General features: G+C 37.3%; 1 protein-coding gene across 4 annotated transcripts; it reads left to right on the forward strand.

Annotated features, from left to right (window-relative positions):
• Positions 1-25,387, forward strand: RNF138 (ring finger protein 138). Of its 4 annotated transcripts, XM_058556951.1 has the most exons (8): positions 1-88; positions 598-788; positions 5,327-5,492; positions 6,951-7,066; positions 18,360-18,416; positions 19,517-19,625; positions 21,402-21,509; positions 23,144-25,387. In XM_058556951.1, the coding sequence occupies exons 2-8, from the start codon at positions 679-681 to the stop codon at positions 23,210-23,212; spliced, it is 735 nt and encodes a 244-aa protein (XP_058412934.1). In that variant the 5' UTR covers positions 1-88; positions 598-678; the 3' UTR covers positions 23,213-25,387. The 4 variants fall into 4 exon arrangements, with proteins under 4 accessions (XP_058412934.1, XP_058412936.1, XP_058412935.1 ...); XM_058556953.1 differs by lacking the exon at positions 21,402-21,509; XM_058556952.1 differs by lacking the exon at positions 18,360-18,416.
• The last annotated feature ends 374 nt before the right edge of the window (positions 25,388-25,761 follow it).

Raw genomic sequence — 25,761 nt, forward strand, 5'->3', positions numbered from 1 at the left:
GGAAGCCCGAGGACGGCGCAGGGCCACCACTCTACCAACACGCGCTAGGGAAGCATCTCCATCAGCTGCGCCGCTCCGGGGCTCCTCAGTGAGCGTCTACACAAGCCGAGTGGAGGGGCGCGGCGCGGGCGGCGTGGGGAGAGGCAGGGAGCCGCGGGAAAGGGTGGGCTGCGGCGGGGAGCGAGACAGCGGGGAGGACTGGGAGCTCTGCGGGAGGGTGGGAAAAGGGAGGCCCGAGGCGAAGAAGGCGGCTGGGGGCGGAGCCGCGTCTGGGCGCCAGGTAAGCGTGTGGCCTCAGGCGGGAGGCCGCCGTCTGCGGGCACCCTTTCTGGGCGAGAGAGGAGGCTCTCCGCGTGCTCCGAGCCGGAGCAGAAGCGAAAGTGAAGGCAATCGCTCGTTTCCTGGAGCGCTGCCTGCGACCGCCTTGCCGTCCGGCCCCTGCGGGAACAGCGCCCCGAAGGGCCGACTCTCCCGGGGCGGCGCGTGCGGCCGTAGCGTCTCGCGTTCGGCCCCGCCCCTTCCCCGCCAGGGTGCCGCCCCCTTCCTGGCGCGAGCTGCTTCCTGACGCGATTCTCTTCCCCCTCCGGGTTCGCGCAGGGAGTCGGCCCCGGGCCGCTACCGCCTCCTCGGCCCCTGCCGCCGCCGGCGTCGCCATCGCCTTGATCCTCCACCCCCGCCATGGCAGAGGAGCTCTCCGCGGCCACGTCCTACACCGAAGATGATTTCTACTGCCCCGTCTGTCAGGAGGTGCTCAAAACGCCCGTGCGGACCGCGGCCTGTCAGCACGTGTGAGTAGACGCCCCCTCCCCCCTCGGAACCGGGTGGTCATTCAGGCCGCGCGTCCGCCCGCGGACCCTCCTCGGCTGCGGCCTGGCGGGAGCCGAGCCTGTCGCGGCGCCGCGCGGCGCGGAGGGCCCGTTCCCGGCCCGTCAGAGCCCCGGCGCCCTCCTCCCAGCTCGGGGCCCGCTTCCTGCGCCCGGCCCCTCAGCCCGGCTCCTGGTCCCCGGGTGTCCCTCGCTTTCGCCACCTGGGGCAGTGGCCAGGCCGGTCCCCGTGGCATCTTCACGCCCCAGAGGCCCCTCTCCTCCAGGCCCGAGAGGAGTTGCATGGAACGTGGAGCCTTTTTGTTTCCTAGCAACGTGGGTGAGAGCTGGGGTGTCGAGTGTCAGAACCGGCCGAAGGTGCCCGCGCGGGCCCGCTCCGTGACCTGCCCTGCTTTCAAGTGTTCCCTTTTCTTCCTTTCAGAACCTTGGTTCGTCCTTTCCAGGTCCAGGAGCTCTCCTCTAGCTTACCTTTCAGCCCAGTTTCACAGACCACCCTTGAAAGTGTTTTGCTTCTTTTAAAATTGGGTTCATATCAGAATGATCTAGAAGGGATTTGCTACTCTCATATGTTAGAGCTGACAGGATTTCCGGGTATTGAAGTGATAGTTGCCCTTTGTTTTACTCTTCTGCTTATTACTTGGTTACTACAAGGGTGGAGATAAGAAAGGAAAACTGCTGTGAAGAATGAACTGAAATCAAGGAAGTAACCCTGGGGTGACAGGAGCACAAAGGGATTAGGTGAGGTGGCATGGGGCTGTTTGATTTGGCGTATTTATAAAAGGAACTTCGATAATTGTATAGACTGCTAGTGTCAGTGGAGGTTAGAAGGAGCCCTTCTTGTAAAGGTATATAGCACTTCTGGGAACCTGGCTGCTGATCAGAGTCCCTGGGGAACTTTATAAGTAAACATATCAATTCCCAGGCTCCATTCCAAACTTACAAAAGAATTTCTGTCAGGTGAGGCCTGGAAATCTTTATTTGAAAAAATACACTTGGGGTTGAAAGTTCTGTGTGCTTGCAAATCGCTGAGAAGAATCGAACAAGTTCCTAATTACTGTATTTCCTTTTCCTTCACCTTTTTTTTTTTTTTTTGAGAGTTAGGGTCTATAATTTTGTAAAGAATGGGTTGAACTTTGGGTTCTCAATCCGAAATTTCATTACAGTTGTTTCTTGATCCCCACTCCTCTCACTCGGATTCTCAATCTTCACTGCACTGTCCATGTTATTCCTGTTTTGTGGTGGTTGTGTGAGCCAAGGGTACGTGACTTTTCATGATTGAAATTATGCCGGTTATGTTTTTGCTGTTTATGGGAGATGAATGACAGTCTGAAATTCTTTTATTATTTGGTGCAACAAATGCAGATTGTTAGAGAAACATTTTGAGATGTCTGAGGCACAGTGTATACTTTTTGGCCTTAAATCTGTTGGTATTCGTTATCATAACTTGATGCTTTTCCTCTGCTTGTGCTGGCAGTGGGTGGAAGAAAGGGAGGGAAAGAGGGCGAAGTGAGAGGAAGTAAGTCTTTTCTGGACAGAATCATTTCAATTACCCTTTGGGTTATTGACCTCATAGGATTGGTAATTGAGCAGTTTGCTCTAGTGCACTTCCCTTGTGGGACATTTTAAATCAGGCTGTAATTTGGCTTGACCTCAAGGCTATGGAAAAGAGAGTGGAGATGATTGTAAAGGCTCTTTTTCTTTTTTTGTCCTCCTCAAAGCCCCAGTAGATAGTTGTATGTCATAGGTGCACATCCCTCTAGTTGCTGTATGTGGGACGCCTCCTCACCATGGCCAGACAAGCGGTGTGTCGGTGCACGCCCGGGATCCGAACCCCGCGCTGCCAGGAGCGGAGCGCGTGCACTTAACCGCTACGCCACAGGGCTGGCCCGTAAAGGATCTTTTTCAAATCAGCTCGTTGGGCTTGGATGTGACCAGACTAGATGTGGAAATGAAACATAAAGTAGATTTTGTTGATAAGAGGAATAGGAACTGACTGCTCTATCACTCTCCTCCATCCTCTCCTTTATCACCCTCTCCTCTTGTCACACACACAATTGCTCTAAGGTTCTGGCTGAAGAATGAATTCAAGAAGGCAGAGGGGAAAAAGTTTTATTTGGAAGGGGTGGTAATGGTGGAACAGGGTCTTGATTGACCTGAAGGAATTTGGTGGGGAAATAAAATTGTATTTTAAATAATCCAGTTTACAACGTCCTTTGCTCTTTTTTCACAACGGACAAACCTGTGCCTTTAAACAAATTTATATTTAGTTACAAAATCAGTTTTTGATTCACAGGTAGTGAGAGATGAGGTGATAAAGGCTTTGTGTCACTGTGGGTCTGTTAGAATATGAAAAGTTTTCATTGCCATTTCACTGATAGCAAAGGATTTACCCATTGACTATTCTAGTTAGAGGAGCAAGTTCATAGTCATTAGAATAACTTCGCAAAGTAAAAATTCCCGTTTAATCCCCGTTCATTCCTTCAAACAGCAATTGTTAAATGCTTTCTGTACGTCAGGTACAGAGATTACAAAGTGCTCTTTGCCTGGAGACTGTTAATAGTCTAATGGAGAAGACCCATACATGAATATGATTGATGTGGAAGAGATTTAGGAGGAAAAGTTTATGTGAGCGTTGAGAGCATGTATCTAAGTCAGCCTATGAGTATATACGAGATTTCCTGGATGAAGTAATACTTTAGGTCAGATTTGGTATTCAGGCTTTTGGGGAATACCCTGATTAGGTTTACGGCATATGCAGAGGCAAGGAGGGGTTACGGTGGATGACTGTATCCAGACTACAAAGTTTGGCTGGAGCCAAAGGATGAGTGTAGTGGAGATTCGGCTTAGAGATATTGGTAGGAACTTACTGTGTAAGCCAATTTGAACTTTTTCCCGAAAGCCATAGAGACCTATTCAGTAATTTTTGGCAAGGGAGCACCATGGTCTCATTTCAGTTTTAGAAAGTTTACTTTAGTAGCAGGGTCTAGCTTAGTAGTGACGAGACTAGTGAAGAGGTCCTTCATTGCTGTGTCAGAGAGAGAAATTATTAGAACCTAAACCAAAGTAATGATAGTGGAAATGGAGAGAAGAGATTCCTGACATTTTAAGATCGTGTAAGATTTGATAATTGTATGTCCAATAGCTAAGTGTCAGACTTTTGGGACCCCCCTCTGTTTAAAGATTTTGATAAATATTGACAAATTGCTATCCAGAAACGTAGAACACTTGTTTCCTTATATCTCCTTTAACACTGGTTATTATTATTATTTTTAAAACTAAGTTTTAGTTTGACAACTGAAAAATGGTATCTTGGTCTTATTTACTTTGTATTTTTTTGACTCCTGCGTTATGATGAATATTTTTAATGTTTTAATTTATGGTCTTAATTGGTAATCACTTTTAATGCTACTTTAGTGATATTTTAGCTACTATTTATCAAACACTTTCCTGACTGTCAAAAATACTATGACAGGCATTTTATTGCATTACCTATTTTAATCCTCTCAACAACCCTATCAAGTGTAGATACTTTTATTTATTATTTATGGGTGAGGAAACTGTAGAGAAAAAAGAGACTTGTTTGATGCTACAAAGTTAGGAAACTCAGATTCTGTGGTCTGTTATTACACTTTTACCTCTCAACTTTTGTTAGTATAGATGAGGAAGATTGGTATATTTGCATTTATAAGGCATTGGGTTAAATGTGTACTTACTTTAGATCCCAGATATAGATGGCTATGATTTATCTGGTTTTTCTAAAAGCAAAATGATCAAGTTTGGTATTTACTTGGATTGGGGGAGAAAAAATAAAGATTTTAGTGAGTTTGATTCCAATTAGAGTGTTGCTTATAGATGTTTAGAGCTGGAAGTGTTCTTGATATTTCTCAAATTATGTTCCATTGCACACTGTGGTGGGAAATTTTCATGTTTCCTGACCATATAAGTTTGGGCAAAGTTTCCTTAGCAGAGAAATTTTATTAACGTTGTTTGTCCTAGAATTTCCCAAATCAATTTGTGCACTGTTCTGTAGTAGACCAATCATATCTTTTGAAACAATATCTTGAAGTATATCAGTTTGAGACAAAAGCTGATGTGGTCCATTCTCTCATTTTATAAGGGGAGGAAATGGAGATCCAGTATGGTTAAGAGTGTTGCCTAAGATCACACAGCTACTAAATGACACAGGATAAAATCCAGTCGTTCCTTTGTACCATACTTCCTCTAGTAATGTTATATAATATTAATATTTATTTTTCATATATATATTAAAAAGTCATAAAGCATACTTGAGTGTAGTTTCTGTTATATTCTCATCTAGTCCAGTTATTAGTCTTACACTCTGAGAAATACATAAAAAGTTTTTAAAATTCTAATTTTAAAATTATGAATAGCCTAACTCATTTAGTATGTATACATATCCATAACTGCTTGTTTGTGTTTAATCATAGAAATGAAAAGAGTACTTTTTTGTGTAGTTAACATGTCACAAATGTTTGGTTTAGTTTCTGTAGAAAATGTTTCCTGACTGCAATGAGAGAAAGCGGAATACATTGTCCCCTCTGTCGTGGAAGTGTGACTAGAAGAGAGAGAGCGTGTCCTGAACGGGCCTTAGACCTTGAAAATATCATGAGGAAGTTTTCTGGTAGCTGCAGATGCTGTGCAAAACAGGTAGAGTAAATGTGACATAGCTCTTCTTTGAAAGTCAGGTTTCTGTTCTGCAATTCCTGTCTGATTTTTCTTGGAGGGTGCTGTTTTGAAGAGAAGGAAGTTATTTAGGTTGGGAATTGTGTAGAAAAGGCCAAAAAAGCTATGGTTCTAGATCTTACTAGATGATAAATTTATTGAGAACAGACTGAAAGATACAATCTCTGAATTTGCCATAATTTTTAGCATGGTATTTTTCTCAAAATAATCTCTCATTGATTACCTACTTAATGAACTAAATGAGCAAACTGGCATTAACTCATTTAAACTCCGTTCTTGTGCAAATTGAACCCTTAAATAGTTTTTCTGATGATAACATCATTATTGCAGTTTTGCACATAGAAATGGACCAAATGGATATGTAGTCAAGCAGCTCTCTAGTTGCCCACTTGATGTATTTGTGTTTATCTAAGAAATCAGAAACTATTTGGCAGAAGACTTTGCTTAATTTTTTTTTTTTTTTGGTGAGGAAGATCAGCCCTGAGCTAACATCCATGCCAATCCTCCTCTTTTTGCTGAGGAAGACTGGCCCTGGGCTAAGATCCGTGCCCATCTTCCTCCACTTTATGTGGGATGCTGCCACAGCATGGCCTGACAAGCAGTGCGTCGGTGCGTGCCCAGGATCCCGACCGAGGCCGCCAGCAGCGGAGAGCGCGCACTTAACCTTAACCGGTACGCCACGGGGCCAGCCCTGATTTTGCTTAATTTTTAAGGAACAGTTGAGAGAATCAGTTATTGGCAAATAACTGGCATTAACTCTCCAATATGGATTTTATTCTGTCATTTGGAGAGGGAGTGAAATAGTGAGGAGTGTTTAGGCTTTGAGTATATCTATGTGTTTATGGATTTATTGCAGCCACTTTTTCAAATAGCTAATAAAGTTAGTGAGCAAAACCAGTTGCTATTTCATGCATTCACACAAGTCAGATCTGCTTTTCTATCTCTGTGAGGGAGGTACTAACTGACAGGGCAATGAAGTGAAGCTGGAAAATACACCTGAGAGATTCTGGCTCTGCTCTTCAGTGAGAAACTGAAAAATGTTCCAAGTGTTAACCTGGATCTTATTTTTAAGTGCTTTCTAACTCTGCCAAGGTTGTAGTAAAGAAATGCCCAATACCATGAGGCAACCTCTTAGTACTTTTAATTTTATTGTTTGTTGATTAGTAGTAGTATTGTTTCAAGTGTGAAATTATTTGTTAATATTTTTTGCAGTGGGTTTACATCTACATCTAATGGATAGAAACTTACTACTTATTCTCAGCTCCTACTTAAGAATTAAATCATTTACTTTAAAAAAAAACGCTTCTTTAAATGGAATAGTTATCTGTTTTTATCGGTTTTTCCTCTTGTTAACAATGTCTCAATCTTATGAGTTCTATTTTAAATTAAAAGTCACATTACATTTTAATTAATAATTTACAGATTAAATTCTATCGTATGAGACATCATTACAAATCTTGTAAGAAGTATCAAGATGAATATGGTGTTTCTTCTATCATTCCAAACTTTCAGATCTCTCAGGATTCAGTAGGGAACAGGTAAGCAATATTTATTCTCAAAAAGAGAATTTTTATAGTTGAAATGGAAATTGTTTTGGGAACTATATAATAAGATTTTTTTGTTTTTTGTTTGTGTGTGTGTTTTAAAGTAAATTGCTAAGTATCAAAACTATATCGTTTGTCTTCAGAAGTTTCTTTGACTCATGTAAGATTGCATCTGGGAGATCAACTTCTTGATATACTTAAGCTATGTTATTTAAAAAATCATTCTAGGGGCCGGTCCGGTGGAGCAAGCCCTTAAGTGCGCGCGCTCCGCTGCGGAGGCCCAGGGTTCGCCGGTTCAGATCCCGGGCTCGCACCGACGCACTGCTTGTCAGGCCATGCTGTGGCCGGCCTCCCACGTAAAGTGGAGGAAGATGGGCATGGATGTTAGCCCAGGGCCGGTCTTCCTCAGCAAAAAGAGGAGGATTGGCAGATGTTAGCTCAGGGCCGATCTTCCTCACAAAAAAAAAAAAAATCATTCCAAGAAAATCTACATTTCTTTGAATAAAAAATAAACTAGGGGGCCAGCTCCGTGGCGCAAGCGGTTAAGTGCGCGCACTCCGCTGCAGCGGCCCGGGGTTCGCCGGTTCGGATCCCTGGCGTGCACCAACGCACCGCTTGGCAAGCCATGCTGTGGCAGCATCCCATATAAAGTGGAGGAAGATGGGCATGGATGTTAGCCCAGGGCCAGTCTTCTTCAGCAAAAAAGAGGAGGATTGGCAGATGTTAGCTCAGGGCTGATCTTCCTCACAAAAAAAAAAAAAAATAGACTTGAGAGTTGAAGACTATTTTGCAATTGAAATTATTTGAAAGCTAGAGAAAATCCCTTTCAGTAATGTGTTTGCAAACTAAAATCTTTTTTTGCTATTTAAGAAATAGAGCTGTTTGAAATTTTTATTCTGATAATAAAATGTCATATAAAAGTGAGACTTGTCATGTAAAAGTGAGACTTAATATACCTTATTATATTCTTAGTTCTATTTTAGTCTCGATTTTTTTAAAACTAGGTTTTGGTTTGATTTGTTTATTGTCTCAGATTTATGTATATTAAACATTGTTATGAAATGTATTTTACACAGAAGAATGGCCAACATGCACATGTGTGGTTTAAAAAATAGTAATGGGGCCAACCCAGTGGCATAGCAGTTTAGTTCATGCGTTCTGCTTCGGCAGCCCGGGGTTCACCAGTTCGGATCCTGGGTGCAGACCTACTCACCGCTCATCAAGCCATGCTGAGGCGATGTCCCACATAGAGGAACTACAACTCTACAGCTATGATATACAACTATATACTGGGGCTTTGTGGAGCAAAAAGAAAAAAAAAAAGAAAAAGAGGAAGATAGGCAACAGATATTAGTGCAGGGCCAATCTTCCAAAAAAAACAAAAGTGATAAAGAAAATACCCATTTACCCACTAACCTAGGTCAAAAAATAGGACACTTTTCTGGACCGTAGAATCTCCTTGTCACCCTGTGCCTGTTTGAACCCCATACTCCTAGAGGTAACCATTATCCTCTTTTTTGGGTTATTCATTCTCTTGCCTTTCATTATAATATTACCACCCATGATGTATCTCTAAACAATGAAGTGTTTAATTTTTAAAAACTCTATAGCAAGCACACACATAGCTGTGTAAGGAAAGGCGGTATTGGCAGTATTATAAAAAGGCTCCCAGGAGACAGTATGTTAAGCAGCGTCTCTAAGATTTTATTGTAGTAGCATTTCATCTCACATGTTACTAATTTTCAGTAATTTAATCCATCTTAAGCACTCATACTGCGGTCAGGCTTCTCTACTCCTAAATTGAAACTGTTCTAGTAAAGGTCTTTAGTAATTTTCTGATTGTCTAGTCTGCAAAATTCTTTTAGGTTCTCATTTTACTTAATATCATTGGATGAAATGAGTCACTCCTATTTTGTGATTTTTAAAATCCTTGTAAATTTTTTCATCTCTTATGCTTTCTTTATTATTGTACCTCTGCTGTATTGAAATTACTCAATTTGTTATTAACCCAATAGATTATTCTCAAGTGCAAGGATGGTGTTTGTCTTGTTCGACGTCGTATCTCCAGCTCTTAGCAAAATTCCTAGTATATATGGTTTGTGCAATCACTGCATGTTAAATGACCGAATTTTCTTCTCAGGAGACCGGCTTTCTTCCTTCTTACTCCTCAGATCCAGTTGGTCGTAGGTACCATTGATTCCTAATAGCAGTGTTCCTCATCTGTGCTTTTCTTATGTCCCTGTTGTCACTTCCATAGCTCAAACCCTCATCATCTCTCACTTGAACTATTGCAATAGTCTTTTAGTTGGTGGTCCTCTTCTAATCTGTACTATATGCTGTTGCCAACGTGATATTTCCGAAGTGCGCTTCTGATCTCTTTCTCCCTATCCTTGTACCTTCCTCTTTGTACCTTGTCAATCACTTAGCATGGCTCCATAGCAGTGTTTCTCATCCTGGGTTCCATGGAGTCTGTAAGGGTTCTGTAAACTACCTAAACTGCCAAATTTTTTTGTGTATGTGCGTTTTTCTGGAGGGAGAATGTCAAGATTCTCAAGGGGTTCCATGATCTAAAATCTAACAACTGGCTTATAAGACAAAATTTTTTACTCTAAAGCCCCCCTTTCTCACCTGGCACTTGCCTTTCCTTTCAGCCTTTCTCTCTCTTGGCTACTCATCACTGCACATATGCCTTTGCCATGTTGAATTATTTGCACTATATCCTTGCCATCCTTGAGAAGCAATAAAATTTAGTGATTAAAAATGAAAGCTTGGAGCCAGGCTTCCTGGGTCCCAGGCTCTGTCACATACTAATTGCATGACTTTGGCAAGAAACTATACTTCAATTTTATCTGTTTAAAGAAAAGGGATGGTGATGATACTGTTAGTACCTCATTGGGTTGGGAGTCAATAAATAGGTTAATACAGGTGAAGCATATTGAATAGTACCTTGCTTGGTAAATGTTAGTTTTTAATTGTCATCGTCATCATCAGCAATCACCCCATCAACTCCAAACTTTTACCAGCAGCACTCCCTTCCCCTGCCACTCCAACCCACACTTTGCCAGCTAGTGGCCTTTTTCTTCTCTTTGAAGATTTAGACCAACTATTATCTACTCTGTGAAATCTTTCCTGACCTCTGGAATTTCTTTCTCTGGTAGAACTGTTCCTTTGTGTTCTGACTAGACCCTCTAACTCTAGACCCTCTAATTTATAATATTTGTTTGTTTACTTGTGTGTCTTTTTTTAATCTAGAATAGGCTTCTTAGTCTTATTTTTTATATCCTAAGCAAAATTCTAATTGTAATGGAAAAATTGTGTTTGTATATGAATTTTTAGTAGGGAAATTGGTGAAAGACGAAAAAGAAGGTTTTTTTAAATTAAAAAATGGTAGGAAATACAGCATATGAAGCCGGGGTATAGTCAGGGTCTTGGGAGGAAACAGATAGTATGCTCAACTTAGGTAGTTTGAGGAGAATTTAGTAAAGGGAGTATTTTCAAAGGGCAGGGTATTGGGTACACTATGTGAGCAGGGTATAGGAAATCACAAGGAATAGATATGTACTCTGGGTCTATGGAAAGCAGGGGAGGGGAGGAGGTAGATACCAGAACTTGGAGAAAGAAAGCTGTGTGGAGAGGGTAGTTGGAGAGAGATGCAACCAGTCTAGGCAGTTTTGCTGGGAAGGAGGAGTCTGGGAAATAAGTATCCTAACTTTCCTCTTATTTCTCCCTCCAAATCTCCCGCTGGGCTGAACCCACCTGGGAAGCAGAGAAGGGAATCTGTTGATGCAGGTTAGTCTCTCAGTACACAAAGCATGGTGAAAAATGGAGGAGAGATCTGGAGGGGCAAAAAATACCCAGCACATAAGGATTTCAGTTGTCACCAAATATGTTATAATGTCCTATACACTTATGTTTCACAGCTTCCAAGTAGCTAGTACAAAGCAGAAAACATGCATTATGTTATTAACAGTGTCTGTGATATTATAAACAAAATAATGAGAAACATAGCTGTTCCTGATACTAAAAGAAATGATACTGAAGTGATTTTGCCTATAGGTCCTCAGAAGAAGAAACTATACAGTAAACATCCTCTTTCCTGTGGTAAATACAAAACAAGTTACACAGGGCTGTTCTTTCAAGACCTTCAGTATAGGCTATCATAATGCCTTATTGCAGTTAATGCTTTTCTTCCAGGGGCTTTTCTCTGATATTCTGGCTTAATCTAGATGTGCTGGTAGAATGGACAGGATCTATACATTCAGGCAGTTCTCCATGAAGGTTATTTCTAGCAGCTAAGCATGTTCTTTTTTTTTTAAACAGAATTTAATGTAAACAATTAACTAGGTATATCTATCCATCCGTCTATACGTCTTATCTTTTAATGCATTTCAAAGTAAATTGCAGCTAGCAGCTAAGTTTTTGATAAGCATTTCAGTTTGGAGAATTTAAGGGTCTACTCTTTGTCAAATAACTGGAAAACAGGTATATTTAATATTGCTGATTAAGAGCAGGTCCATATAGTTAATAGTCAGCTGAGCAGGGTTTGGTGGCATCTTATGAAAATTCGTTATTTTAATGAAGACCTCTCTGTAGCAAAGTCAAGGGACTACTTAGGAGTAGAGCCTGTGTTTCCTTAGAATACAGTTCATAGTATTCCCTAAGTACAAATGGGTGATTTAAACTCTGAACTCTATGGCTATGGAATTCTTAAAGTGGTATTTGCATGCACCTATCTCAGTAGTAAAAAAAAAAATTCAAAATAAATCTATAGATTATTTTATTAATTCAACATACCTTTATTGTACCTTCTGAACTGCTGGGCAGACTGTATATGTTATTGAATATACAGGGATGGGTAAAACAGATACAATCCCCTTTGCCATTTATGTAAACAGTATAACTTCCAGTTGAGTCATCCAAAATAAACTAGCACTAGTTTTAGTCACATCATTCAGGGTAGAACTATTTACCATAAACCAATAAATGTTGGAGGATGTTTAACAAAATTATTGCATTGGTATGTTGTAGTTTCTCATTATATAGCAGTGCTAGTTGTTTTACTAAGGCCATTTCTAGTTCATAACAATAAAATTCTGCTTTTAACATGTGAGACTGTATCTTTGTTTTCTTTAGCCACCAGAAGTGAGGAGGAGGAAAGAAAGAGGATGTTTTTAATCATTAAGATACTAGAACACATTTCTATTTTGTCTTCCTTGGAAATTATTTGGTCTGTTTGCAGGCTTTTTCTACTAATCTTGACTCTTTGTAAACATTAATAACTGGATATCAGGAGGCTCGTACAGTTTAGTCCAAATACAGCTCTTCACAAAGACTGACAGAATGGAAGTTGCAGGCAGTCTTATATTGTTCCTAACAGATTTCTCTCGAAGGTGTTGAACATTTTAAGTGGCTAAATAACTATTTATTAAGGAATCTGGTACAAATATTAGGTAAAATGTCCTTTTCCTTATTTATAGGTATTCTATATATTCTGGATAATAGTCCTTTATTATATGCATTGCAAATATATATATATTTTTTACTCAGAATTAAAGAAAATTTTTTTTGCTGTTTTGTAAAAAACATAAACATAGAACTTAAGATTTTTCTTCATATTTTAAAAAGACTGAAAATGAGATACTCTAGTATTTTGAAAACTTTGCTTTAGGGAATATCACAATTTAATTTAGCATAAAATGGCACAGTCATACATAGTGTTATTTCTTTTTTTTTTTTTAATTCCAGTAAGGATACTGAATATGAGATAACTACCCTCTTAACAGATTTTTAAGTGTACAATATAGTATTGTTATCTGTAGGCACAATGTTGTACAGCACATCTCTAGAATGTGTCTTGCATAACTGAAATTTTATACATGTTGATTAACAACTCCCCGTTTTCCCCTTCCCCTTGCCCCTGGCAGCCACCATTCTATTCTTTGCTTCTATGAGTTTGACTATTTTAGATACCTTATATAAGTGGAATCATGCAGTATTTGTCCTGTGACTGGTTTATTTAACTTAGCAAAAGTCCTCAAGGTTCATTCATGTCGTCACATTTGCAGGATTTCATTTTCTTTTAGGGCTGAATAATATTCCATTGTATGTATATACCACGTTTTCTTTATCCATTCATATCTTTATTTCTTTTTCCATTCGCAAGATTGTTTCCATATCTTGGCTATTGTGAATAACACTGCAGTGAACATCGGAGTGCTAATATTTCTTCAAGATCCTGATTTCATTTGTTTTGGATAAATCCCAGAAGTGGGATTGGTGGCTCATATGGTAGTTCTATTTTTATTTTTTTCAAGGAACCTCCCTACTGTTTTCTGTAGCGGCTGCACCATTTTGCATTCCCACCAACAGTGTACAAGGGTTCCAGTTTCTCCACATCCTCACCAACCTTGTCTTTTGTTCTTTTGATGATAGCTATCATAATAGGTGTGAGGTGATTCTCATTGTGGTTTTGATTTGCATTTCCCTGATGATTAATGATGTTGAGCATCTTTTCATATACCTGTTGACCATTTGTATGTCATTTCTGGAGAAATGTCTATTCAAGTTTTTAGCCCATTTTTTAATTGGGTTATTTTTGTTTCTTTGCTATTGAGTTGTAGGAGTTCCTTATATATTTTTTGAGATTAATCCTTTATCAGATACGTGGTTTACAGATACTTTCTATTCCCGTGTTGCCTTTTCCCTCTGTTGATTGTGTCCTTTGCTGTGAAGAAGCTTTTTAGTTTGATGTAGTCCCACTTGTCTATTTTTGCTTTTGTTACCTGATTGCAAATATCTTTTCTCAGACTTTGGCTAGTCTTGTTATGGTGTCTTTTGACATATAAAAATATTATGTATTATATTTTTATATGTATGTATATATGTGTAATATTTATTTTCTTTATGGTTTTTGCTTTTTTGTGTCATACTTGAGAAAGCCTTTCCCACATCAAGGTTATTAAAGATATTTTCTTCTTTAACATCTTAAAGCTGTGCTTTTGACATTTATTTTGGATGTATAATTGAGGTAGGAAAATTTTTCTCCAAGTGATTAACCATTTGTCCCAGTATCATTCATTGAGTTCATTCTTTCCCCACTGATTTATAATGCTACTTTGGCCCTACACATCTCTGTATTCTGTTCTGTTGGTCTGTTTGTTTATTCCTCTAGTCTCATCTCTCTTAGTTACCATGCGTTTAACAATAAGTCTTACTATCAGGTAGGGAAAGTTTCTTCCCTTGTTTTACTTACAGAATTTTCTCTGTATTGGCTCTTTGCTATTCGATGTGAATTTTAGGATCAGAGTTTTGAGTTTCCCAAAAATCCCTGTAGAGATTTTGATCAGAAGCATTATAGAGGTTGAATTTATTGAAATCATAGGTTAATTTGGAGAAAATAGGTGTTATATACTAATTTTTCCCACCTAGAAATATGGCGTATCTCTCCCATTTTAAAAAATGAGCTAAAAGAAGTCCATTTAGAGTACGTGTAAGTATATTTTATTATATCTTTTCCTAGTAAAACTTTGTCATTTTTGTTGCTATACAAATGGATCTTTTTTCCTGTTGCATAACCTAAGTGGTTATTACCAGTGTGTAGGAATATTACAGATTTTTATATTAATCTTGTATTTAGCAACTTTGCTGATTTATTAGTTCTAATACTTCTAAATAATTTACCTGTAGATTCTTTTAGATTTATTATGTAGAAAATTATTTTGTTTTTCAATACAATTTTGTCTCTCATTGCTTCATATCATCCTTGATTTATTGTATTAACTAGGATCTCTATCCAATATTAAATAGCAGTCACCTTTTTCTTGTTCTTGATTTTAGTGGGAATGCGTGTAAAATTTTACTATTATGCATGATGTTTATTAGAGTTTTTTTTTTTTTTTTTTTTTTTTTTGTGAGGAGATCAGCCCTGAGCTAACACCCGCCAATCCTCCTCTTTTTTTTTTGCTGAGGAAGACGGCCCTGGGCTAACATCTGTGCCCATCCTCCTCCACTTTATATGGGACGCCGCCACAGCATGGCTTACCAAGCAGTGCGTCGGTGCGCGCCCGGGATCCGAACCAGCGAACCCCGGGCCGCCGCAGCGGAGCGCGCGCACTTAACCGCTTGCGCCACCGGGCCGGCCCCTAGAGTTTTTTAACATAGATATTCTTTATCTGTTCCATGATACTATCACTCTGAATTTAAGATTTCCCCAATAAATGTTTCTCCTCAAATCAGAATCTTTTGTGGAATTAAAAATATACATACGTCTGGTTCCATTCCTAGATATTCTGATATCTCAAGTGTGGGCGTTTGTATTTTTAAAAGCATTGTGGGTGATTAGAGGTTTTTTGTTTTTGTTTTCATTATGGAGGTTGAATTTTATTGAATGGTTTTTCTGCATCTGATGAAATGATCATATTTTTTTTCTTTTAATTGATAATATGATGTCAATAATGGATTTTCTGTTGTTGAATGCATGCATACATTTCTGGAGCAAATGAGTAGGCTACCAGTAGTAGCCCAGGCATGATACAGGATGAAAGGAAGTACAAGAATGATGATAATGACAGTAATAATGGAAAATAGAGAATTGTAATGGGAGATGGAAGGGAGAAAGCATTTTAAAAGGGAATTAACTTTGATATTAAAAAATTTTAAATCAGAAGTTTTGTGATTGCATACCCTATCAGTGAAAAAAATTGAGCACGTACTCCCAGTACTTAAAAACCGTGCATATATTTTACGGTACTGATGCTTTATGTACCTTATAAAACATGTAAAATTTAAGTGAGATAAAGATGAAATAGTTACTTTAAAAATTAATTTTGCTGGGGCTGGCCTGGTGGCGCAAGCGGTTAAGTGCGCGTGCTCTGCTTCGGTGGCCCGGGCGCACACCGATGCACTGCTTGTCAAGCCATCTGTGACGGCATCCCATATAAAGTAGAGGAAGATGGGCACGGATGTTAGCTCAGGGCCAATCTTCCTCAGCAAAAAGAGGAGGATTGGCAACAGATGTTAGCTCAGGGCTGATCTTCCTCACAAAAAAATAAAAAAAGTTTTGCTTTATTTGGTGGTATAAAATATTTTTATTCTTTAAGTTTTATTAATACTTTTACTGAAAACATTATTGTTGACAATGCTTTCTTAAATTTTTTTTTTTTTTTTTTTTTTTTTTTTTTTTTGTGAGGAGATCAGCCCTGAGCTAACATCCGCCAATTCTCCTCTTTTTTTGCTGAGGAAGACGGCCCTGGGCTAACATCTGTGCCTATCTTCCTCCACTTTATATGGGACGCCGCCACAGCATGGCTTACCAAGCAGTGCGTCGGTGCGCGCCCTGGATCCGAACCAGCGAACCCCGGGCCGCCGCAGCGGAGCGCGCGCACTTAACCGCTTGCGCCACCGGGCCGGCCCCTCTTTCTTAAATTTTTTAAAATCTTAGTTGAACACTGTGATTCAGTGATTCAAAGATTTGGATCTAAGTTCGCTTTACTTTGATACTTGGTTTTGCTGACTGTCATGGCTGAAAAAGATACCGACCATACAAAAAAATGTAGATCCGAATGGCAGAAGTATGTCATAGGTTGAAATTACCAAAATTTTCAATCCCATTCACTAAATATCGAAAGGGCTTTTGTTGAAATTTTTATGTTCCCTAATGATGTTATAGTTGTTCTTATTAAACCATTCAGAAGTTGTTATAATATTTTTAAGGTGCATGTTCAAAACCCAATGATTATGTTTATTTGGAAGATTTTAAAACTGATTAGAAAAACCTGTTATTAAGTTTAAATGTATAGACAGGAGATTTTTAAGAATAGGTGACACACACTGTTTTTCGTAACAAAATCCTAACATCCCTTTAGTAAATGCACTCTCCATAGTTTGAGTTTATTTTAAAAAGCAGTTTTTAGTCTCCACATTGTTAAAATGCTACCTTTACCTGAAGAGACAGATTAATATCTGCTAGAAAGGTGCAAAATTGTGGTTTAATAGTCTCCTATTTGGGTATGGAAACAGGGAAGCTTGCTTTCTTGCTGGGCATAGAATACGTGTGGTGAGATAACACTGTTATCTTCACAGAAGGGAACTGTCATTGGAAGGATGTCTTTACCCCAAATACACCGTGTTGTATGTAGCTTTATTATGAAAAACCAAAAAAAGAAAATTCAAAAAAGAAAAGAACATCTGTTAGGTAGATGATTAGTACTGCTTGTCTTTTTGTAAAAAAAAAGAAGAACCCGTTTTCTAAGTTTAACAACTCTTTTAACTCTGGTACTGAGATATAAGAGCAAACTTCTGTGTGGTACAGTTTTTTTGTCCACTACCTATCGCATTTCTGTTTTAATGTTTCTACTATTAAAAGGCCTTGTTTTTATAAAATTGACCACACTGATGAAATTTTGTGATGTGTAAGTGAGACAATCTCCATGTAGAATGTCCACTCTTCCCTTAGGATTCCTCTGATATTGCATATGACATATGACTCTGCTGGCATGGGGTCTGAGTAAGGATGTCAGGTTGTTCTGTATATTAAATGTTGGAAAGCCTACTTCCTTTCTGGAAAAAACATAATAAACATTCAAATATTTTCGTAAACCTACTCTGCTTTGGAGGCCACAACCTTAAACCATATCCTAGGTACAGGTCAAAAAGTTGACTAATTCTTGATTCTCCCCCAGCATTCAAAAACTTAGTAGTCTAGGTAGAGGTAGAGGAGTCTCTTAATTTGAAAGTCTAAAGGACCTGGGGAAATATTGTCATGCTATGGATTTAAGATAATTCTGCAAAATTCTATATTGTCTACTTTTGTAACTGCATAAATTAATTTTTGTGTATGAGGAAGATCAGCCCTGAGCTAACATCCATGCCAATCCTCCTCTTTTTGCTGAGGAAGACTGGCCCTGAGCTAACATCTGTGCCAGTCTTCTTCCACTTTATGTGAAATGCCGCCACAGCATGGCCGGACAAGGGGTGTGTCTGTGCGCACCCGGGATCCGAGCCCGGGCCACCAGCAGCGGAGCGCATGCACTTAACTGCTACACCACGGGGCCAGCCCCCTGCATAAATTAATTTTAAAGGATGTGAATAAGGATCTGATAAGCAGAATTCTTATCAGAATTTATTTGAAAAGTAATTAATACCATAATTATTTCATAGTTCAGAACTATTTCAAGTTGAGACTTTTAAAATAAATTCAGACTAGTCTTCATTAGCAGTTCAAGTTAATGAATCTGTAATGTGCTTTGTTACTTGAGGTATTAACATTTTCCCCACTATGCTTCTTAAGTAATAGGAGTGAAACATCCACATCTGATAACACCGAAACTTATCAAGACAATACAAGGTAAGCTTTTGAAAATTCTGCTACTTAAGTAGGTAATATCTATCACTTTATAATAATAGATTTTTTAATTAAATTTTTTATTCAGTAAATCATCAGACATAATGCTAGAAGTTAGCAGTTTAGAAACAAATGATGCAGTTGCTGCTTTTATAGATCACATTAAATTAGAAGAGTTTAGCTCTCCTCTTTCACTGTGGTCAGGTTTCTTCCATGCATAATGTAGGTAGAGTTGTCAATATTGAACTGTCCCTTGCTGAAATTCGGAGGTATTAAAACCCAGTGATGCGTGATCCTCAAAATGTTTTGAAATGTTGATCCTTCTGATGATCAATGCTTTTGTTTTTTACTTTTCTTATGAATTCTGTATGTTAGATTCTTAGAGACTGGGCTAGAATAAAGATATGATATTGATGGAAGTCTTTTTAAAATTTTCAGTTCCTAGATATGGGGTTTCCAAACTGGGACACCATGGGATATTTAAAATTTTCAAGGAACGTACAGTGACATCTTTTTGGCCGCACATGAACAATTATATTAATAGATGGAACAGCCAGGGTTGCTTTTGTTTTTGTTTAGGCCTAGAGACACCATGAAAAAATTTACTGAGACACTAAGGGTTTGTAAACTGAGATCATTTGAGAATATCTATTGAAGATCATTTATTGGTCTAGATTGTTTATTGAAAACATAGTTTTTTCAAAATGAGAGAATCTTGGAATAGACTAATAATTATAACTTTTAAAAAAAGAAACTATAGTAATTGGTTAAAAAGTAGGAGGGGCCAGCCCTGTGGCCTAGTGGTTAAGTTCCACACGCTCTGCTTTGGTGCCCCGGCTTCGGTTCCTGGGCATGGACCTGTACCACTCAGTGGTAGCCATGTTGTGGTGGCAACCCACATACAAAATAGAGGAAGACTGGCACAGATGCTAGCTTGGGGAAAATCTTCCTCAAGCAAAAAGAGGAAGATTGGCAGCAGATGTTAGCTCAGGGCAAATCTTCTGCAGCAAAAAAAAAAAATAAAAATAAAAAAAAAATAGGAAAACATCATTTTTATGTTATGATTTCAAGTTCACTATATTTCATTTAAAATTGTTTTATAGTTCTGGGCATCCCACCTTTAAGTGTCCCTTGTGTCAAGAATCAAATTTTACCAGACAGCGTTTACTGGATCACTGTAACAGTAATCACCTATTTCAGATAGTTCCTGTGGTAAGTAGATATGTTTAAGACAGTCTTCAGCTTAAAGTATGCTGTTCCATTTATTTCACTTCATGTGTACAACAAGGGAAGGTAGTTGATTTAAGTTTCGATGGGGCATTATCAATAAGGTAGGTTTTTGTCAACAAAAGATTGATGACTATGAAGCAAAATGAGATATTTAAAATTCCGGTAACTCACTTCTAAAAAGGGAGATGCTTATTGTGAGCATAATATAGGAGAATAGACTGGAGATGAGTGAAGTAATGAAATGTGAACTGGGGACTCATTACCAAGGAGTGGCAGAATCTAACTCTATTGGGGTCTCGCAGTTTCTTGATCTGTAGGATGCAAGCAGCTAGATCTGGTTAGGTGGATCTGCTGCAGGTGAAAACACCTATAAGTAAGAATAAAGTTAGGTATTTTTAATTGTATCTTTGTAGAATCTAGTATATGAATGCATAAAGCAAGGAAAGAAAAGAGTCATACTTTCTTTTTGATGCATTCATATCTTCTTGATGGCATTTTGAGGGTGTGTAAGAAAGTGGTGAGATCTTTTTTGATGCATGAAGGAGGTAGAGCAGAGTGCAGGATTCCAACATTGTGTTAATGGTCCTACAGCTCCTCATTTGGAACATGAGTTTCATAGGTAAGTGAGTTCACCTGTGGATAGAACAGAAGAAACTGGCTGGAAGAGAGACTTTCCTTTCAGCTGTACTTTTTTTTTTTTTTTTTTTTGGTGAGGAAGATCAGCCCCAAACTAACATCCATGCCAATCCTCCTCTTTTTGCTGAGGAAGACTGGCCCTGAGCTAACATCCATGCCGATCTTCCTCCACTTTATGTGGGACACCGCCACAACATGGCCTGACAAGTGGAGCCATCGGTGCGCACCTGGGATCCAAACCCTGGTCGCCAACAGCGGGGTGCGTGCACTTAACCGCTACGCCATGGGGCTGAGCACTCAGCTGTACTTTTTGATGCATAAATATTTTCTTTAGAAATAATAATAGAAGGAAAATGTTATAAATAAAATAAGGATTGTAGATATTTCTAAGCAGTTTTAGTGGATGTATTAGAAAAACTTGTGAAAGAATATGCCTCAGTAACTATTGAGTATGCCCTTAAACTTACTTTGTTCATTAGGAGAGGGTCAGTTACTGTTAGATAAACAAATATAGTGCCAAAGACATTTCTAGGAAAAATCTCATATTTAAGAGATTTCATTTGTTTTATTTTGTGTTAGCAGATTTTTGTTTCTGCATTATATTCATTATAGCACAAATTTTGGCTAGAGTCCGATTACAAGAGTTCCTTCTTATTTCATTTCAGTATGTCATCCATTCACTTTTTAAGATGTACTTCATTTAAAACCTTAAGGATACAATTTAAAGTTTACTTTCATTTTACTTATAAATGAAATTAAGCTAATAATAATTATATCACAGTTATTGTGTGGCTCAAATGAGGTTACATACTGGTTAATGATAACTCATTACAATTGGTATTATTAAAGGCTGGATGTAGTGTTTCTTTTGAAACAGTTGTAAAAGTGGAGATTTAAGTAATAGAATTAGAAGATTTCTCTTTTTATTGTGTTACGTTAGATTAGTGTAATTTATCTAAGCTAATGTGGTCGGGAAATGACCTAGTCATGGAATTTGGCCCTTAGAAATGCTTTTCATGTAGATGTTTTTGGTAACATAAGCCTATTTTTTTAATACCTTCAATAATTATAACATTTGGTTGTTTTCGTTATTTTTTATTTAAAACATTCTGTTTCTCATAGACATGTCCTATTTGTGTGTCTCTTCCTTGGGGAGATCCTAGCCAGATTACTAGAAATTTCGTTAGTCATCTAAATCAAAGACATCAGTTTGATTATGGAGAATTTGTGGTAAGTGAATTCTTCAAGATTAAGAAAATACCATTTAAATATTCAGGTTAAATTAACTTTTTCAATCTAGACTTGAGTTTTGAGGCAAGCTGTTGTATCATACTGGGTGGTTATAGAGTAAATTCTGTTGTTTTTATAATAATATAGGTGACCTTTGGTTTGTGGAAGTGGTAAAAGTTGAATTTACTGTTCGCCTCCTGTACTAGAGAGATAATTAATAGAGGAAGAATAAATTCTCAGATTAACAAAATGATGATTTTGTATGAAAACTGTCTAGCTTTAAGGAAAAATTGTACCTGCTAAAGAAGTAAAATTGGTACAACAGATGAAGCAGGATGTATTTCTCATGTACTATAAGTTGCTTGTTAACCCATTATAATAGATTTCTTATATCTACATGTGAGACACATTCTTTTTAAAAATGAGGGAGCTTAATTGTTAAGTGAAGCCGGGTTGATTGGTAGATTCTGGCCTTAGTTGACTGCTTTAACAGAGTGCATGAGGGAAGTTACATAATGTAAAAATGGATCCCCAAAGCAAAACATTGGGTTAATTTCTATTTCCCAAATGTGTCATGATAATTTTTTTTAAATTAGATGACCTTTGTTTTATTAATTGTGAAATTGCATTTTATTCAACTTCAATGAATTAAATCCTTCTCTAATTCAAGATTAATCCTCACAAATGATGACTGATACTTGTTTTCCAGTTTAGGTGAGCGCAGGCTTGTGTACTTCTGACAATGGCATGAACAGAATTTACGTTTTTCTCTGCCCTTCAGTGTTGAAATTACATCATTCTTGATAAATTGTTTTTTTATTTTGTGGAATTTGCATTTTTTAGTCGTACTATTTTAAAATAATTAAAATGTATGTAAAAGTCAGGTGTACTCATAATTTTAGCATTTTTATGAAGTAACTGTAGATTATTCTTAAAATCTCATTGTAAGAAAGGTAACTGTCTGGAGAACTGTATTTGGAAAAATAAAAATATATTTTATGAACTACTTTTGATCTAATTGTCAGATTGTTTTACCTTGCCACAGAAGAATGTATAATTTTAATTTTTTGAGATTATCAAGTAGAAACCTATTTTAAAGCTAACTTATAGGACATAATGATAGCAAATAGAATTTTTTAAGTTAAGGAGTAGTAGTATAACTAAGATTGAACTATAGTTTTTAGCTTCATGTTATGATCAAGAAGCTGTCTTAATTAATGAATGCTTATTTTTTAAAAAACGAATTTACCTTCAGACATTTGACATTCTTTTTTAGAGATAATACAAAATATACCACTTATGAGGGTGGGTTCCCTTAACTATACTTTTAATTAATGACTTATCCTAAGGGACTATAACTCTCAAATTTCGTTCTCTGGTGATCCTCTCTGTTTTTAAATAATTATATAAGTGCATAAATACTTACATAATTAATAAGTTAAATAATTACAACTAAACTCAACATTTTTACCAAGATGCAAGTATTTAAATCTTATATTTTAAAGGATAGTATATGTTGTAACAAACATAAACTGTTTCAAGTATGTGTATTGTGTATCAAGATGTATAATGGGCAAATTATTGAGTAGTGGAATATGTTTTTCGTATTGACGTGTTAATGTTATTGTTTTTAGAATCTTCAGCTAGATGAGGAAACCCAATATCAAACTGCTGTTGAAGAATCTTTTCAAGTGAACATCTGAAGGCCGTAGACATATCTGCATCTTTGTACCTGCAAGTGCCATCTTAAGGGGAAAACTACATGAAGTCATCATTTCAACAACTTGATGTGTATATTAATAAAAAGTAATTCAGTCTATTGTTTAGTTCTTTGAAAAATAAAGGTGGGCCATCTAAAAACTTCATTCTCTTGATAAGTTAAAAAGTGAAAGTTAGGACATTATCCTTAAAAGTGTTAAAAGGATTATATTTCATTAATGTATTGGTGAAAAGGGAATCCCTGTTGTACTTATCTTTTTTATATTACATATTCTTGAATTTTTCCTTATGTTGCTTTTGAAATTTGATACAGTTCCTCCCATTGACGTTATTGTACACAGCTAACACACAGTAGCAAATGCTGAAAGATGTGATTGATAGAAACCTAACAAATCTGAGCCAATTATCAGAATTGCAGAATGGAGACTTGAAGTGCTAAATGAAACAATCCAAAGGAAACTTTTAATACAGATTCTAGCTGAAGAATTCAACTATAAGAAAATTGTATTTATATAACGTTTAGTATTTTTGAAGACTAGTGAGGTTTCTTTAATAATTTTAACTCTTTAAAAAGTGAGTGCTCATTGTAAAGATATTTCCTTTTTGCTATTAGAAGGAAGTATCAAAAAAAAAATTTATTTCTTTGGTGGGCAGTGGTGATTTCAAATCTTGTTCGTTTGGCTGACTAATTTGTAAGCCTAAAGCATACTAAGCTGAGTTACAGCTCTTTGGCCTCAGAATTTTCAATAGCCGGTATTTCTGATTAGCTAGGATGAAACTTTTATTAGAAACTTTCAGTATATGTATATATACATACACTTTTGTATGTGTATATACACGGGCACATATGTTTGCACACAGTTTGTCAGGTTATATACAGAATTTCTGATATCTGATTTGATTAAAATTTTGTATATCACCAAATTTTTAGCAAGTTAACAATTGAATACTAAGTGGTCTAGTTGGCTACTATTACACCTTAGAAATTGAGTTTACGCACACTCACAATTACCTGTTTATATGGTGCTCATTTGTTATTCTCAAAGGTAATGGGTGACTATGAAGTAATGAGATGGCTTCCACCAGCACTCTGTTTCACTACTTTTTAGTCAAAACTGGATTTGTTTTTGGTATCCATTAATGAGAATCATAAAATAACTTGTACTGGAAGGCCCAAATCACAGAATAAAAGATGAAGAGTGGATTAGCTGACATTCTGTACTAATAATACATTGTTTATACTTTCTTTAAAAGAAATAACTGAAAGAAGAAAAGTTTCAGAAGTAGTTTGCTGCTAATATATACATATATTGTATAAAAAGGTATATTTTGGTTTTGTTAAAACCCTTGTTGACTTTTTTACAGTGAACATTTTTTTAACTTGATTTAATAAAAATGTTAATTTTGAAAGTGGAGTTTTGTATAAACCTTTTTCAGTCAAACAGTAATGACTTTATTTATGGGTAGTAATAATAATCACCAAAAAGCCATACATCTTAAAGATCATATGCCTTTGTTCTGTCATTCAAAAGAGTGATGTTTACTACATGCTTGAACATTTTCTCTGCAGTTACGTGAGTGTAATTGTAAGAATAGCTGTTAATGAACTCTTTTTAAAAAGAGACTTTTGACCGTAGGTTTTTCCGGTTTAAAGCAATAACTTTAGTACTTTCTTTCAAAGTTTATTACTTCCAGTATGTCAAGTTAAACCATTCTGAGATTTGAGAACTTTAAAGGAAAATTGGAGTAGAGATCATCTTCATGAAATTGTGTTTTGAAGTTTTGTGGCTTAGTTAAATATCATTAATAATCTTGTGTGTCTTTCATATAAACTTTTTCATAAGGAAAATATTGACTATTAGCTGTTATCTGAGAACTATTTGGAAATGTTTGCTTAAAATCTCTCCTCCTTTTGTCAGTGGATTAGGAATAGGGATAGGCTTTACAAACTTACAGTTTAAATTAATGAAAAAATTCTTATTTTTAATATGCTTATAACTGTCAAGGGAGGGAAACCGTATTGATACTCTGATACCTAAATCTCACAATACCACTTATAGGAAAGCTGTTTCCCTCAACAGATTAAAGTTTATGTTGTTAAACATAGTCCTGTTAGAGATGTATTGCTTTATTTTTCAATTAAAAGTGGTTTTCTCCTACTTGAGTGTCTACTTAAAATTTTGTCTAGAGGCAAACATGATAACATTTAACTCTCATAACTCACCCTGGAAGACTTGTAGGATATCAACCGTTGTTTGCACTTAAAAAAGTGGATAGGAGAAAGCTACCACATGCTGATGCTATATGTTTGGTTTAACTTTATAAACCTATTTTATCTTTATTTCAAATGTTAATCAACTTATAAAACTATTTTGTCCAGTGTTCATGCAGCAAGATTTTCAAGCCGGTTAGCAACCATGCTGAAAGCTAGTTAACTGGTTAATAAACAGTTGTATATAGAGAAGTTACTCTTAGGTAAGATCAGGGTTATAAGACCATATTGCCAAGTACAATGTCATATACCAGTTGGGCT

Source organism: Diceros bicornis, chromosome 16, assembly GCF_020826845.1.
Source record: "Diceros bicornis minor isolate mBicDic1 chromosome 16, mDicBic1.mat.cur, whole genome shotgun sequence".
In the NCBI taxonomy this organism is placed as follows: Eukaryota; Metazoa; Chordata; class Mammalia; order Perissodactyla; family Rhinocerotidae; genus Diceros; species Diceros bicornis.